We start from the raw sequence: 16,929 nt of genomic DNA, 5'->3' as shown, positions 1-16,929 counted from the left end.
TGATTAATTTGTTTATTGGTCAGTTTTGTATTGGAATATGAAGTCATTAATTCATTTGAGGATAACTAGGCATATCTATTAGGGGTATATAAGACTTTGAGTTTTTAAGTTGCTTACCAAATTTAGAAGGTGGCCTATAATTTGGGACGCCAAAAATAGAAAAGTGGCCTATCTTTGTGGGACGGAGGGAGTAATTAGTTTGTTGCATGATTGATATAAGAATCGCTGTGTTAAATAGTACTCCCTCCGTTTTGAAATAGTTGTCGTTTTAAAGAAGAAATTTTGTTTCATAATACTTGTCACTTTAAAATACCAAGAAAGCATTTATTGCTATTTTTCCACATATATCCTTCATTTATTCATTAAAAGAATACAAAAATACAAATAAAGAGTCATAGCAATTAATATTAACAAGTTTCAAGAAGGGCTAATTTAGTAAAAATGCATATAAATTTAGACATATTTATTGCTTTCTTAATTTGTGCGAAAATGGCTAAAGCGGCAACTATTTCAAAACGGAGGGAGTAGTAAATTTTATAGTAAATGAAATCAGAAAAAGTTACTGAATACAAAGAAACACAACCCTCCAAATCTGTTGAAAAATTATGTGGCCCCATTTGTTGTCTGAGGGTGAATGAAGCCCAAGAAAACTGAAAAAAAGCTTCTCCACATATACCAAATATTGGAAATGGGATTAGATGATTAGCCATATAGTTCAACAAAAGTGACCCTTTTACTTTCTTTTTCTCACTGCACTCTACTATTATTACAGTATTACTATTACTAATACTGTTTGTTATAAAGAACTGAAATGTATCTTTCTTTCTAGATTCTTTCTCTGCAAATTCTCTTCTTTGTATAAAAACTTATTTTCCCTTCATAATCCCATCTTTTTCAAACCCTTTTTGTTCTCATTCTTCTTTCTATTACATTACAAAACAACTTTCTCACAATCTTTTCTATTTCTTTTTAACTCTTTGCTTCTGTTTTGTTTTGGGATTCCCTTTTCTTGACTTCTTTTTGCTGCCTTCATAACATGGATGTAAGCTCTATTTTCTTGTTTTCTTTAATTAAGTTTCAAGAAATTAATTCTTGAGAAGCTTTTTTCTTTTGGATTGGGTTTCAAGCAATACAATTCTTGAGAAGCTTTTTTCTTTGAATTTGTTCAAGAAACAAGTTCTTGATTGAATTTGGTTTCAAGAAAACAAGTTCTTGAAAAGCTTTTGTGCATTGGGTTTCAAGAACACAATTCTTGAAAAGTTTCTTTGAATTGGGTTTCAAGAAACAAGTTCTTGAAAAGTTTTTTTTTTTTTTATAGTTCTTGAAGCTACTTAGTGTATATATGTATATGGTTTTAATTTTTTATTTGTTTTCATGATTGTGTTTTTTGATGATAGGAATGGAAAAGGAGTGGGCAAATTCCAGCATTTGGAAATTGGGAGCATGCAAATGAGATGCCAATAACACAGTATTTTGAGTGTGCAAGACAAGCTGGTTTGATTCGATACAGTAATTCCTCCGGAGAATGCGATCGTCACGGCAGCCGCGGCTGCGGCGGAGGAGGCGCCGGTGATTTATATGCAGCTAACAATTTCAAGAAAGCTTCTCGTGATCTTGGTCCACCAAGAAAGGTTTCACCCTTTAAACTCGTTTACTCTCTAATTTTTTCTTCTCAAATAAAATAAAATATGATTCAATGTGAACATGGTTAGTAGTACTTATTTTTATTATTTCAAAGAATTTGTCTATTAGTGGTAAACTTTAGTGCCAATAGTCAATGGCCTTATTATTTTGTTGCTCGAAAGGAATGTAATTTTTAATTAATTAAACATAGTACTCCCTCCGTACTTTTTTAGTTGTCCATTTAGCCAATTTTATTTGTCTACAAATAGTTGTCCATTTAGAAATCCCATGTAATATTAACTACTTATGTTCCAAGTTTACCCATCCCTAATAAATGACTCTATGTTTTAATATAAAAGACATTTATTAACTAATAGGACTATATTAGTATTTTTCTTTATAAATTAAGACAAAATAAGCACTATCTTGGTATGTGTAATATTGGCTAAATGGACAAATAAAAAAGAACGGAGGTAGTAGTAAATTTATATTAATTTATTGTATTATTTTAAATAATACTACTAGTAATTTTATCAAGATTTAGAATAAATGAGAGTAATTAAATTGGAAATGTAAAGAAAATTAAATGAGGAGAATGATGATGAGAAACATAAAGATGGTATTAATGATGATTTGGAATTTGGTGTAATGCAGACAAGGGTGAGTAGGGAGAGAAATAGAGTGGTTTCTTCGTCTGGTGGGCATGTGAAAGAGCAGAAAAAACAAGGCAAAGTGTGCGACGTGACTCAACCGCCCACGAAACAACATCAACATCAACATCAGCCCATGAATGGTGGGGGAACTGTGAATCATCGCCCTAAATTCCCTGCAAAAGCTGTCGATGAAGATCTTTACAAAATTCCCCCTGAGCTCCTACGCTCTTCCAAACGGGTTAGTTTCTCTCGTCCCTTCACCAGCTTTACCAAATTAAAATATGGACTTTAGCGTCTTCCCCAGGGGCGGAACTACGTACTTTCAAGTTAGGGCAGATTCCAACCGTGTCGAAAATTCATTAAAATTAGAGGATTTTTTTAAAAAATTTATAGTAAATTTAGAATTAGATAAAGATTAAATTTGGGCTGTCGAAAATTTAAAAGTGAATTCAAAACTAAGGTCTTATTGAGAAAAAAATTATAATTTTGATACTGATTTAACACGCATATTTAATCTTGATAAATTAACCACAAGCTATCAATCATTTTATCTCATTTATAGTAGTTTTTTTAAATTATGTTTAAAATTAGGGTCATTAATATTAGAAAGAATACTTATATCTGCAATGATATTAAAAGTATTAAATAAATTTTTAAGTAGAATAAATAAAAATAGAATAGTACTACTTTAAAAAAAAGTGTGATGGAAGTAGTGAATGGATGAAAAGAAATATGAAAATGAAGTCATTGTAGGCAGGTTAGGTATGTTGCATGATCCACTGATACCTCATAATTTCAACTGAGATAGAAAAATTGTCAACTAATACATTGATTTTATTTCACCTTTAGGGTCCACACCACTGATAACATACCAAACTTTGTTAAATTTCAATCAACATTCAAGTCAATGCAAGTCTTCGTTATTGTAACATTGGGCTAACTGGGCTACTTGGCCTCTTATACACACTACTGAAAAAGCCCATTAAGCACAAACTGATCTGATCCCATATTTATTTACTAATTTGGTTTGTGTATATGCAGAAGAAGATGCCAGGATTCTTTTCGTGCCTTGTGCCTGCCTGCGCTTCCTAAAACTGTGATGCTTTTATACCAAGTAAAAGTGTAGAAAGCAATAGTAGGCCAAAAAATATAAAATGCTCTCACTTTTGTGTTTCCTAGAATGTTTAAAGATACTCCGAGCTGTGAAATGAATATATATATATGTTTATAAGATAAATTGTACATTTTATTTGAACTAAAATGAATCAATACCGAGCTGAGCTGAAATTTTATTGAATTAAAGGAATTCAAATCGAATTGAACTACTCAACTTGCTCGGTTTTTTTAAGTTCGATTAAGTTACTTTGTCTGGTTTACGCTAGATTTGTTTTTTCCCGAAAGCTAATCAAACTAAACTAACCAAATTTCTTTTATGATAGTCATTTCAATTTGATTTTTTCACACCATTAATATATTTTCATCTGCATGAGTTTAAATTTTGCTGAAGCAGAAGAAATTACAAAATTCCAATACAAAGCCCGAGCAGCTGAAAATAAAGTTAAACTTCATTGTAGGGAAGTCAAAGTAGATTGATGGATCCTATAAGGGCAACTCGACTTAGAGCATCTCCATTGCATGTTGTATTTTTTATGTTATTTTTAGCACAAAATAAGATAAAATGCTATATATATTATATATTATTGAAATTCACTCCATTGCAAAATGCTAAACTAAATGCTAAATTTATAATTTTATAAGTGATTATCATTATTAATGGCAAATCAGTAAATAATTTAGATATAAACAAATTTGGCATATGCTAAACTTTCTAACAAATTTGGCACAAAGTTTAACATATGCTAAATTTAGCACATGAAATAGAAGTGCAATGGAGATGTGTTTTTTATATTAAATGCTAAATTATAGCATTGTGAGGTATTTTAGCACTAGAGTGGAGATGCTCTTACTATGTCCAATTAAAATCAACATGAACACAAACAGATAACACCACCAACCTCACGCACTTAATTATGTTTAATTTAATTTGTATTTCATAAAGGCGGATTCGCTAGAAGAACCATAATACAGCCCAACCGTTTGTTTTGTGTAATAAACATGTGGGCATGTTTACGATACAACCAGTTAAGGCTCAATCCAGTTTCGCCAATTTTATATGTTAGGCAAATTGGATTATTGACAGCCTATTTTCAACTGTTTTGATGAGTTAAATTAAGAAATATGCAAAGTAAAGAAAGATAAATACATTAAATGTTCTGTACACAAAGCGCCACATCATACAAATCTTCCTAGGACATCAAATACACTCGATATTCTATAATTGATATAATTATCTCTTGGTGTTAGATTGAAGTTTCCTCAAGTCATGTCCTGCCACATTGCCTCTTAAAATCCTGGTCTGCCTCAACTTGCCGCTTGCGTACCGCCCATTAACAAGGACTTGTACAGTCCTCTTACCGAAAACGACACCTTACTAATATCAATCTACGACTGAATTTAGTCATAAAAGTGACTGCCATGGGATCGTATTTCGACCATTCATCATAGAACACCTAGGTGAGTCAAACTTGATATGTAGAACCTAGTGAATCACTTACCCTTTGCAAACAATTTCTTCTTCTCTCAGAGTAGATTTCGTGATCTTAAATGAAGTATGCAAGACGATAATTCTAATGTCTTAAAAATATATAAATAGAAAATGTATTTATACTAAAAGCTAGTATTGCTATAGTATAATGATGCTCCAGCAAGTTAAACAAAAGAGTCCATGCCAAAGAACCACAAAGAAAACAAGAACACTAAAGGATACATAGAAGGATACAGCTGTAGATAAAACTGCTGAAGCCCGATCACTTCCTACTGCAAATTCATATAGAGAACAAAATGCAGTAAGTTTCATGTAGAATATTTTAAGCTTTATGAAAGGGGGGAAAATCACTTACCCCACATCAAAAAACCGCTTATATTTAGGTAATCATGGAATTGGTAGTCACAGAATTTCCCAAGACTTTGCAGAAGAGCTGCTAACCTAAATGACTCTTCTGGACTGCTATGCTTGTTGTCCAGAGTAGACATCGTCTTCGCTGGTTTTATGAGATTCTGCAGGGTTGTATCTATCCTCAAATGCATTTTTTCCTAGAAATTTGGACCTATGAATCCCATCAGAGTTCCTTAGGTGCCTGTCCTTAACAACTGCTTTCTCATGATAAATTCGTGCACTTGGATTTTTCGCCAAATCTGACCCGTAACTGTAATAATCGGACTTGTCAGAAGATTTTTTCTCACGACGCTTGAAAATGTTGGTTTCCACTCCATCTCGTTCACTTTGGCGGTTATTCTGCTCATGCAATGAGTCATGGCTTCTCTGCCTTTTCGAACTTCCAGAATGGTCATCGGTACCACGACTATCGTGACGGTTTCTTCTCTGATATTCTACATGTTCAAGATGCCTATGATGGCTTTTTCCGCGTTGCTCATAATCTCGATTTGTAGCATCCTTGGAGCTCGTAGATCTGATGTTATGATCAGAGTATGAATGGTTCCCGTAATGACCTGAAGTTACTCTCCTTGTTTCAGCAGACTTGCCACTGTTTTTTCTATATTCGTTATCACCTGTTGTAATATCAGAAGAAACAGAAGGTTGGAGCACCACGCCTTCCTCTGAAGCTCTACTCTCAAAACAACCAATCCCTCCAGCTTTTTTGATTTCCTCCATAAATTCTTCTATTATATCTCGCATAACCTAGGAGAAAAATTATAAAATATAAGCAGAATAGAAAGGTTGTGGCTTTTCAAAATCACAAACAAGATGGTAAAATAATAAGTAAATTGACAATGTCAACAAGAATACACAATTCAACCTGCAAAGTTGTCCTTTTCAACTTCTTCCCGCGGTATGACATTCTTCTGCGTTTGTAATCCCTTTCTTCAGCCAACAACTCCTCCCTTGTCTTAATCTTGCCTGCGTCCTAGTGCAAAGGGAAAAAAGAAACCTAAGTTTGCAGGAACCAAACCTCATTGAAATATATATTCATATTTACATGGAATAACCTGATAGCAAAACAACATTAAGTTGTCAACTTATTATTTACTTGAAAACAAGACCTCAAACAAACTACCTAATTAAGACACTAGATTGACAAGATCATACTTATTGGTCGTGTGATTTCAAATTTCAGCACAAGCTACTACACATGCAGTCTTCCTGGAGAGAAGCAAGAAACGCTGTTTACTAAGAAATGCACTTATCAGAAAGCACAGATTGGAACTTGCTTCTCATTTTGATTCAAAAGAGAAATCTTTTTGACTTGCTTTCAAAGTGCAAAATGAAATTCATCATTTACTTATCAATCAGAGCAGGGCCGGCCTTAGATGAAATGAGGCCCTAGACGGGTTGTTTTAACATTTTTTTAAATATATATTTGCTTTATCTTTTTTTATATAAAAAATGACATTTCACTATTTTTTCTTATAAAATTACGCTTTTAGTAGATCATTGGTAGACTTATTGAATCGTTAGTAGATTTTTAGTGAATTTTTGATATATTTTAAAAATCGTTATTTTTTTAAACAATTAAAAAAATATCTATTTATCAATAAAAGAATATAAAATATATTTTTTAATAAGTAAATAAATAAAGAGAGATCATCTCTATACGGTTAAAAATATATAAACTATATATTATTTTTATTGGCACACTGATTATAAATGGTTCCAATTAATATTTAAAACAAAAATTACAACACCTATTTTTAAAAAAACCAATGATCATTTTATATTTTAAATAGCTTAATATTTTTAATAAGATCTTATAGGAATATAGGGGCCTTTTTAATTTAACATCCTAATTATTTAAATATATAATTAATTTTTAAATAAATTTTTCAACACTTATCAATAAAAAAAATCCAATAAACATATAAAAAAATTAATATATATATATATATTTTTAAAGAACCCCATCTAAAATGGGGCCCTTAAAAACTTGAGGCCCTAGGCATAGGCCTTAGTGGCCTATGCCTAAGGCCGGGCCTGAATCAGAGTAAATCATTAACGGCACAAACACATGATATCCAGTTCAATCTTTTTCAGATGAAGTACCTCATTACTTAATTGCTTGCGAGGCAGGCCATCATGATCAATAATAGCTCTGTAGTTAGAACGCTTCTTACGCTCGTCCTCCGCTCTTTTTGATACATAAGTATGCTCGTTCATCCTGCACAGAAGGATAAGTTATATCAAGCTTACAAAATTTTTATGCACATTCAAAATAATGCATATGTTGGACTTTTAAGCTATCAAAATATTAAAAGCAGAAAACAAGCCAATCCAAAGTCAGAAATAAAAAGACTGTTCACCTAAAGTAGAGTAAACCCACCAATTACATACATCAGATCAGAGCATTTTCAAAATTGAAAAAAAAAACTGAGAACTTCAAATCATTAAGCTCAAAAATTCCAAATAACCATCAAAGGAAGCAGAAAACTAGCTAGATTAATTGAGAGCCAATTCATATAACCATAGTTTCCACTCTGGCTATTCTTCTCCTAAACCCAGATCCTTAATCGGCTCCCTCGCCAAAGTCAGATGCTATATGTGTCAAATTTCAGCTGTAGATCAATGTGTCAAGTGGATCTATTCTTTGCTTGCTCACTTATACTAACATAAATTGAGCAACGAGGAAGGAAATAGAAGGATGGCATACCGCATATATCTTGGTGGTGGATGATAATTCCGTAATCGCTTAATCCTTGCTTCTAGCAAGGCCCGCTCACGCAAAGCTGCAACAGAAGCTGCTACCTGGGACACAAAAATTACCTCCTCATCAACACTTGCATTCACATCTCTGTCCATTTTACACTCTATACTTCCTTCCACAGGCTCTTGAAGTTTAACACCTCTTACATCACTCCCATCACCATTCTCGGCTGATCTTTCAGTGACATTTGCCTCCAGGGGAAGTAAAACTCCATTGGAAACCTCTAATATACATTGCCTTAGAATATGAATAACAAAGCCATTAGCATTTCCCTCACCATATAAAACCGAAAGCTGAGACACGATCCACATAAAAACTTGAGCCAAAACAGGACAGCTAAAATTCAAATTCACATTAATCCCATGACATACAAAGCTCATAGCTTCTCTTTTAATCGCATTTAAACAAAGCCGTAAAAGCAGATAAATATGATCCCTCATATACACATCAGTCACAACACCGTAACGCGGAGAATTAGCAATAACCCACATCTTTAAGTCACTACATTTAACAAAATGTAACCTTAAAATAGCACAAAAAACACCATAAGAATACACGCTAGGACAATCAACCCAACCCTCAACTTCTCTCCTAATAAACCACAGATCCGACGGCAAAATTCTAAACTCATTTCGATCAAAACCCTTAAAATCATCCTCAATTCTATCAACAAAATTAGCACATTCAACAGATAAAACACCAGGCAATGTGAAACTTTTATCTAAGCTATCTAAGTCGTTAAATTCAACTACACCGGGGCAGTCCTTGTAAAAGAAATTAGAACCAAACTCACTGCAAAAACCATCTAAAGACAAGCACAAATCACTGTTTTTATTGACTGGGTCATTATTAAATTGGGCTGTTTTCAATGGGTTTTTAAGGTTTAAAGTTTTTGGGTAATGAAGAGAATCAATTAGGGCAACTGGGTCTTCGAAAAGAGGAGATGGGCAGCGAAGAGAATGGAGAAAAAGAGACTCTGGCGGCATGAGGTGGTTGGGATTGTACGGACATGAAATAAAATTGTCATTTTTATTGTTATTACTGGTGCTATTAGGGTTTAGTACAAGTGCAGAAAAGGAATCTAGGGTTCGTTGTGAGAGATGGATGAGATTAGATAGACAAGATAGTGTACTGGAAATATCGGTAATTGGAGTGTTGGTGGTGATCGGAGTAAGTTGTGGCGGTTGTGGTGGGGGTGGCGGTGGTTGGGGAAGAGAGTGGTGGAATGGGAAATTTGGATTAGGAGTTTGATAATTAGGAATTGTATGGTTGGGAAGTTGGTAATTAGGGTTTTGAATGTAAAGGGGATATGGAGTGGAAGAAGATGGATTCATGGAGGAGGAGGAGAAAAATTGTAAATTATGGCGGAAAAAAGACGACTAATTTGATGTTTAGTCCCTTTATACGATAAATTACATTACTGATGTCTGAAATTTTCTAAAGCTTTCATTTTGGTGTCTGAACTTTTCTTTCTATTAAATAATTGTTTTAACCAATAATAAAAGGTTAACCAATTTTTCTATTTTTGTTAGAACAATTTATAAAATTTAATAAAAAAATGGTACTTTTGTGCAAAGCAAATTTCGTCTTTTTTGCCGCGATAGATTAAGTATAAATTTAAATAAAATACTTTTTATTTTATTTTTCATTACTATATATAAAATTTATACTAACTTATAAAAAAATTGACTGATACCTTTAACACTGAACTAGTTAATTAACTTGAAAAGTGGTTAATTACTTATAATTAGTGGTTAAATTAAGACAAAAAGAAAAGAGAAACTCTTTGTAGAATGGCATGCAATGCAAGTAAAGTGCTTAATTAGCACTTAGGGTTACTCTACTACTAGTAGCACTACATGCTAAAATGTCACATTAAATTGTTTGTTAGCAATTAGGATTTTATCCCACAAAAGAAAAGGCAATGCTTCCATTTCTGCACTCAAAATGATTTCTATATTTTACCTAAATGATCTCTTTCCATGAAACAGAAGTAATTTGGCATGTTGTAAATTACTTAATTTCTGGAGCTATTACAATAAACAATGCACTAATCTGGTTGAATTAAAGTGTGATTAGCTGTTTCAGCTCGTATAATCTAACGACGATAGAGACATTATAATTTTAAATAGAGTCTCGTATATATTCGATTTCATCATCTATCGTCATGGTAATAAAATAAGGACGACGAGCTGCATATAAATATCGGACAAGGTTTTGTACCATTTCATCCAATTCAACATTAACAAATAGAAGAATCTAAGAGTTACACATAATGAAAGTTGATAATTTCATATTTATTTTTGCTTTATTGGCTTTGGCTTTCTCATTAGCCGTTGCTCCTGATCCTGCACCTCTTAATGACTTCTGTGTAGCACCAACTGATCTCAAGTCTGCGGGTAACTAATGTCTTTTATTTCTTTCTTTATTGATATTACTATTGTTACAGTTTAATTTGACGGATATCTGTTACGAACAAAATTTATTGGTAAAATTTTGAAGGGTTTTTATAATTATAACAGAATATTGTGACAGAAAGAGATGTTATAAAATTTTATGACGACAATATATCCCGTCACAAATCAGTCACAAAATTTTATGAAAATACTTTTTCAACAAAAAAATTGTAATATCAAGCATCAATGTGTTTATGGTAGATTTTCATTGTAGGATTATTAAAATTAACAAAAGGGGTTTTTAGTATAGCGCAAGTAAATATAAGAATGTTCTAGGGTACGTATTTTTTAAATGTCGGAGTATAAAATATCAAATTTTAGGGTTGAAAGTACGTAGTTACCTCCAATTATTACTATTATTGTGATTAGTATTTTATTGGGAAACTAATATTAGCAGTTTTATGGACTAATTAAGATTTTGTTGATGCAGAAATTGTGAATGGACAAATCTGCAAGGATCCAGAACAAGTGAAAGCAGATGATTTCTTCTATTCAGGACTGAACAAAGCAGCAGACACAAACAATAGAATAGGAGTAAACGCTACTCTTTTAACAGTCGAAGAAATTAAAGGACTCAACACCTTAGGTATAGCCATATCTCGAATCGATTTCGCACCCGGCGGTGTCAACCCTCTGCACCACCACCCTCGATCATCCGAGATCTTTACCGTCTTAACCGGCATTCTCTTTGCCGGTTTTGTCACGTCGAACCCGGAGCATCGTCTCTTTGCAAAGATTCTACGTCCCGGAGATGTTTATGTATTTCCACAAGGGTTAATTCATTTTCAGGAGAATATTGGGAAAACACATGCAGTTGCAATTGCAGGTTTTAATAGCCAAAATCCAGGAGTTGTTACAGAAGCTAATACAATCTTTGGATCAGTGCCACCAATTAGGCCTGAGGTTCTTGCTAGGTCATTTCAACTTAAAGAAGAAACTGTGACTTTTCTTCAAAATCAAGAATGGGTTAATCCCTAAAAATATTTGGAATTGTTCTATAAACATTTCCTGTAGTATTCATTTGCAAAAAACTACTTAGAAATAATTACTATTAACCTTCAAGTTTGGGTCAAAATTACTATTTTTTCGTTAATATTTTAAGAAAAATAGTGCTTGTTTAAAAAAAATTAGGGAGAAAATAGTAGTTTTGACTTGATTTGAGAGGTCGATAATGATAATGATTATCCAAATAATATTCTTCTTGGCTGTGTGCCAACTTGCTGGTTTGTAATATTTCTTCTTTTCAATAAATAAATCTACATGTTTTATGTCTTATATTTCAATTATCGATGTTTATATTTTAAGTTATGCAACACATAAAAATCAAGGTATTAAATTATGTAGATCACTGAACTTTTACTAAATTTCAAAAGAAGAAAATTCTATATTGATAAAATAAATTTAAATTGATTGATGTCAAAATTAAGGGAGAATATATAGTGCTACATAAGACTAATTAAGATCATACCCTAAAAATACATGTTGTTGAATTTTTCTTTTTTTATAATTCCTTGCATAAGAATTTTAAAAATATTGGGTTCATGTTTATTATTCTTGCCCGACGAGAATAATGGGAATTTTTTTTTCCAAGTATACTTTATTTTGTTTATCTTTTGTTATCAAAGTTATAATTTTATTTTACCAGAAGTCATTTGCTGGAAATCGATGCGATGCATGTTATCATTTTATTTCTTTAAATATTAGAAAAACTAATATTAACTTAATGAAAATAATAAACTTAATCAGTAAGAACAAAACTACAAATTTATCAAAACAAAAAAAAAACTACAAAAGAATATGTAACTAAAATTATAAAAAGAAAAAACTTGATGACCTACAAACTTCATCTCATTTCTTCTTCACCTTTCAACCACTACCATCCTTTAAAAAAAAACATTCACCACAATTTGTTTTTTGATCTTTAATTAAGTGGACTACTATTTACCGCCCCAAATTACTACCTACCGCCCAACTTTTTACCAAAATACCCCTAAGCCATTTTCAGTTTTTTTTTTTAAAAAAATCAATTCTCTCAATTCAATTAAAACCCCAACGAATACCCGAGCGAATTTATAATAAAAATGTCAAAATCGACTAAAAATAAAAGGCGGAACATTCGGTAAATAATCGGTTTTTATTTACTTAATATTTTAATTTTTTTTAATGGACCATCGCCGTCAGATGGCGATGGCCCATAGGGGTCATCGCCTCGATTTGGCGATGGACCCATAGGTCCATCGCCAAATGATGGCAATGGCCCCATAGGGCCATTGCCATCTCAAGCAGATGGCCCCATAGGGCCATCGCCATCTCAGGCAGATGGTCGGCCATCTGCTTGAGATGGCAATGGCCCTATGGGGCCATCGCCAAATCGAGGCGATGACCCCTATGGGCCATCGCCATTTGAGGGCGATAGCCCATTAAAAAATTTTAAAAAAAAATTAAAAATTTGAAAAGCGAAAAAATTAAAAATCGATTAATTATTAGAAGTTACCGTCCTCTAATTTTAGGTGATTTTGATATTTTTATTATAAATTTGCTCGGTTATTTGTAGGGTTTTTAGTTGAGTTGAGAGGATTGAGTTTTTTTTTTTAGCTGAAAATGGCTTAGGGATATTTTGGTAAAAAGTTGGGCGGTAGGTAGTAATTTGGGGCGGCGAATAGTAATACCCTTAATTAATTATTCGACAAATTACAATAGATTAATTTTTTTAAAAAAGGTTACATTGAGATGACAGAAGACTTGACTAAAAGAAAGAGAAAAATAAAATTCTGATGCATTTTGTCCATTACATGGATAATGCATCAGATAACAATAAATCAAACTACAATAGCCTTCATTTACAAAAAATCATGCTACTACTTGAAAGTGGAAAATTAAATTAAACCTAACGACCCAATCTGATTGTATTTCCAGTTGTTAGCTCATCATCTTCCTCATTTTCACCAGACATCTCCTCCAAAGATTTTCCCTTAGATTCTGGCACCAAGAAAGTCAGACACATTCCTAAGAAATTCACAACTCCCAGCACAATCAATGAGTTCCTCACACCAATGCCTGGAGGGTACCCTGCATCTGCCTTCGCCGGGTCCTGATTCTGCGCCAAATACAAGAATCCGAACGCACCAACCATCGCCCCGAGCTTTCCTGCCGCTGCTGATATTCCGTGACAGGTTGACCTTAACCTAGCAGGGAATATCTCGGCCGGAACGACGAATGTGGTTGCATTAGGTCCAAAGTTGGCAAAGAAGAATGTGAATGAATACATAACCACAAATCCAATTCTGTTGTCCTTGTGAGTCCAGTGGTTGTACGGAAGTGCCAAGGCGAACATGAACACGGTCATGAAGAAAAATCCCATAAGTTGGATGGCGAATCGTCCCATTATGTCGATCAATGCTACGGTAAACCAGTATCCTGGAACGGTACTGCATAGAGCGATAAGTGTTTGTGCTCTTGCAATTTTGTAAACTTCTTGAACTGCATTCATACTCTTGGCCGCAGGAATCCATCCGATCGCGGTGAAAATATCTTTCTGGAATAGATTCTGACTGTAAAATGCAATGTCAAGCAAGAACCATGTCGTTGTTGTTCCGAGTAAGTGAAGTCCATGTCGATGAAGAAACGCTTTCGAAAACAACCCGAATGAGTTGCTCGATTGCTGATTCAACTTCTCAATCTTATGCGGTTCTGCCTCGATATCAACCTGCATAACTCTTGACATATCACTAGCTGCCTGCTCTGCATTCTTGGCAACAAGAGCAGTGTAACGGGCGGTCTCAGGCATCTTCATACGCCAATAATAAGTCAATGCAGCCGGCAATGCGCCAAACATAACGATAATTCGCCACACGTAATCCGCCTGAGGGACCGTCGAACCAATAGGATCAATCTCATAGGCAGGAGCATTGAACTTAGATTCGAATATAGCTGATATGAATATAGCAAATATTCCTCCAGCTAAAATGCCAAACCCTTGCATAGCGAAAACAGCAGCAATGAACGCGCCCCGAGTTTTCTTATTCGCGTATTCCGACATGATCGTTGCGGAAAGAGGGTAATCCCCACCAATGCCAAATCCAAGCCAGAATCTGAAGAAACAAAGAGTTGCCATCACAGATTTTGCATCTTTCCCGAAAGAAAGACCCGAAGCAACCGAGCAGACCACCATAAGCATAAGGGTCATTCCATAAACTTTTTTCCTGCCCATTTTATCACCGAGCCAACCGAAAAATAGCTGGCCCGATAAAGTTCCGACGAATGCCACCCCGTTAACAGCTGCTGCAACGTTCGGTGGCAATGATCCAGGCTTCGCTGAACCATCGACGTGATAATATATTCGACCGAGCAATTTTGTTACGAGCGATATGCAGAAAAGATCATATGCATCCGTGAAAAAACCCATTCCAGCAATCACAATTGCAGTGAAATGGTATAATTGTGTTTTTGCTACATCAAGTGCATTAAGCACCTGTAATTGATCGTTCCCCATATCCGAATATGTTTCTTTTTTGAGAGAGTAATGGCAGAAGAATTTTTTTAAAATCTAGAGGAAAAGGATTTGAATAAATTCATACAACTGACAAAATTTTAAAATCTAGAGGATCAAAAGATATTTCAAAATAATAGGTCAAATAATATATTGTTTGGTCCTAAATTTTTTGAAAACAAAAATCATTCGGCTAAATAACATTTTGCGCTCCCCCAATAACATTTATGGCTCATTCACTAATTTTAACCAAAATATATATAGACTGAATTGTAAGAGCATCTCCAATGTATTCTTTAAAATAAAGAGCATATTTTGTAAAATAAAGAGCATCTTAAAGATAAAGAGTGATATTTAAAATTTTACTCCAATGGACTATTTAATATCAGTTTTTTATTGTATATAATTTTAATAATTAATAATAAAATAAAAAGTATTAAATAATAATAATATTAAATTAATTGCCTCTATAATATTAAATTTTATTTTATTTTATTTTCATAAAAAATATTAATAAAATATTAAATATTAATAAAATAATTTTTTTATTCATTTATTTATTCAGTTTTTTTACTAAAAGTAAAAATATAATATTTAAAATTAAAAATAACCACCTTATTTTTTAAAATTTAAAATTTTACTATTTGAAAAATTAGAGTGAAAATGGCTCTCTACATGTGGAGAGCCATTTTCACTCTCTACTCTAAATATAAAGAATAGAGAGTCCATTGGACTCCTAATTTATGGCTTAATACATAGTTTGACCTATGAACTTGTACCCTTTTACCCATCTAACCCCTAAACTTAACGTCTCACCTATCGAACCTATGAACTTATTAAATAATCCAATTTGACCCCTGAACTTGATAAATATGCAAATATTGAACCCTTCGTGTCCACCTGTCACTTGAAACGTTCTAGAAGAAATTGTGTACGGAGGGGTTCAATGTTTACGTATTTATCAAGTTCGGGGGTCAAATCGGGTTATTTAACAAGTTCAGGGGTTCGATAGGTGAGACGTTAAGTTTGGAGGTTAGATGGGTAAAATGGTACAAGTTCAAGGGTCAAACTATGTATTAAGCCCCTAATTTATTGTCAAACTCTTTAATTTAAAGAGTTTGACAATTTTAAAGAGTCCATTGGGGATGCTCTAACCAAGTCAAAATAATATATATGTTTGATTCATTCATTTATTTGGTTGATCGAATATGCATGTAAGTTTCATTAACATCGGTGATAGCTTTGCAAAAAAATAAAAGATGAAAAATTTATATAACACTTTTTAAAGTACGTGATTAAAATGAAAAAAAATAAATAAAAGTGGTAATTTTATATTTACCTTAAGAAAACAGCACAATAACAGAATTATTTTGATGTTAATTGCTTCTAACATACAAATTCAAAGAGCAAATTAATTTTTGAGTTATAAGAAAACTACAATAATGCCTTAGACTTCTAAAGATTATAAAAATAACAATGGTTATATACTTCAGTTAATTGGCCTAATGGTCAAATCTTTCCATTGCATGAGGACGGGGTTCGAACCTCCGATTCTTTTCAGACTGTGATTTGCATGGTTTAAATTTTAAAAATGCATACTAACTCCAGCTAATTTCCGCTAACAACTAACTTAGAGTAGTCTATCTCTGATTAAAAAAAAGTTAATTAGGCCGGTTGTGTTAATTCAAAAATTCCAAACTAAAAACTGAACAGAATCAAGCAAAAATGTTAGAATTGTAAACGATAACTACACTAGATTAATCAGAAATTAAACCAAACTAAAAATTTTGTTTTGATTTAATTAGTAGATTAAAACTCTATTGCACACCACATGTACACCTAACCATAATAAAGCTTAGACTTGCATAAAGAGACCTTAAAGACTAGGAGCTTTATTCATTAAATGATAAACGAAACGATAAAGGGCTAAA

At 33.1% G+C, this 16,929-nt stretch overlaps 4 protein-coding genes across 4 annotated transcripts; 2 read left to right on the top strand and 2 right to left on the bottom strand.

Moving 5' to 3' along the window:
* Positions 1-786: 786 nt before the first annotated feature.
* On the top strand, positions 787-3,601 carry LOC126671387 (uncharacterized). Its single transcript, XM_050365153.2, has 4 exons — positions 787-1,042; positions 1,398-1,631; positions 2,278-2,514; positions 3,318-3,601. Exons 1-4 carry the CDS (start codon positions 1,037-1,039, stop codon positions 3,366-3,368), a joined length of 528 nt encoding a protein of 175 aa, XP_050221110.1. The 5' UTR covers positions 787-1,036; the 3' UTR covers positions 3,369-3,601.
* A 921-nt stretch (positions 3,602-4,522) lies between these two features.
* LOC126673244 (U11/U12 small nuclear ribonucleoprotein 48 kDa protein) lies at positions 4,523-9,438 on the bottom strand. The gene is made up of 5 exons (XM_050367320.2): positions 8,000-9,438; positions 7,396-7,510; positions 6,155-6,262; positions 5,237-6,036; positions 4,523-5,153 (listed from the first exon to the last, which is right to left on the bottom strand). Exons 1-4 carry the CDS (start codon positions 9,385-9,387, stop codon positions 5,344-5,346), a joined length of 2,304 nt encoding a protein of 767 aa, XP_050223277.1. The 5' UTR covers positions 9,388-9,438; the 3' UTR covers positions 4,523-5,153; positions 5,237-5,343.
* An 867-nt stretch (positions 9,439-10,305) lies between these two features.
* On the top strand, positions 10,306-11,560 carry LOC126673247 (germin-like protein subfamily 1 member 14). The gene is made up of 2 exons (XM_050367322.1): positions 10,306-10,452; positions 10,940-11,560. Exons 1-2 carry the CDS (start codon positions 10,329-10,331, stop codon positions 11,485-11,487), a joined length of 672 nt encoding a protein of 223 aa, XP_050223279.1. The 5' UTR covers positions 10,306-10,328; the 3' UTR covers positions 11,488-11,560.
* A 1,628-nt stretch (positions 11,561-13,188) lies between these two features.
* Positions 13,189-15,104, bottom strand: LOC126673246 (inorganic phosphate transporter 1-4-like). Its single transcript, XM_050367321.2, has one exon. The coding sequence runs from the start codon at positions 14,999-15,001 to the stop codon at positions 13,397-13,399; it is 1,605 nt and encodes a 534-aa protein (XP_050223278.1). The 5' UTR covers positions 15,002-15,104; the 3' UTR covers positions 13,189-13,396.
* Between the last annotated feature and the right edge of the window lie 1,825 nt (positions 15,105-16,929).

This window comes from Mercurialis annua, linkage group LG3 (genome assembly GCF_937616625.2).
Source record: "Mercurialis annua linkage group LG3, ddMerAnnu1.2, whole genome shotgun sequence".
Lineage (NCBI taxonomy): Eukaryota > Viridiplantae > Streptophyta > Magnoliopsida > Malpighiales > Euphorbiaceae > Mercurialis > Mercurialis annua.
Note: the sequence above shows the minus strand (reverse complement) of the source record. Positions and strands in the feature narration are given on the sequence as shown.

Coding starts and splice junctions, on each gene's coding strand:
- LOC126673246 (XM_050367321.2), bottom strand. CDS start 15,001: ATGGGGAACGATCAATTACAGGTGCTTAATGCACTTGATGTAGCAAAA.
- LOC126673247 (XM_050367322.1), top strand. CDS start 10,329: ATGAAAGTTGATAATTTCATATTTATTTTTGCTTTATTGGCTTTGGCT. Junction 10,453..10,939: donor AACTGATCTCAAGTCTGCGG/GTAACTAATGTC, acceptor TTGTTGATGCAG/AAATTGTGAATGGACAAATC.
- LOC126673244 (XM_050367320.2), bottom strand. CDS start 9,387: ATGAATCCATCTTCTTCCACTCCATATCCCCTTTACATTCAAAACCCT. Junction 7,511..7,999: donor CCACCACCAAGATATATGCG/GTATGCCATCCT, acceptor CCTTCTGTGCAG/GATGAACGAGCATACTTATG. Junction 6,263..7,395: donor GCAAGCAATTAAGTAATGAG/GTACTTCATCTG, acceptor CCTTTGCACTAG/GACGCAGGCAAGATTAAGAC.
- LOC126671387 (XM_050365153.2), top strand. Junction 1,632..2,277: donor ATCTTGGTCCACCAAGAAAG/GTTTCACCCTTT, acceptor GGTGTAATGCAG/ACAAGGGTGAGTAGGGAGAG. Junction 2,515..3,317: donor TCCTACGCTCTTCCAAACGG/GTTAGTTTCTCT, acceptor GTGTATATGCAG/AAGAAGATGCCAGGATTCTT.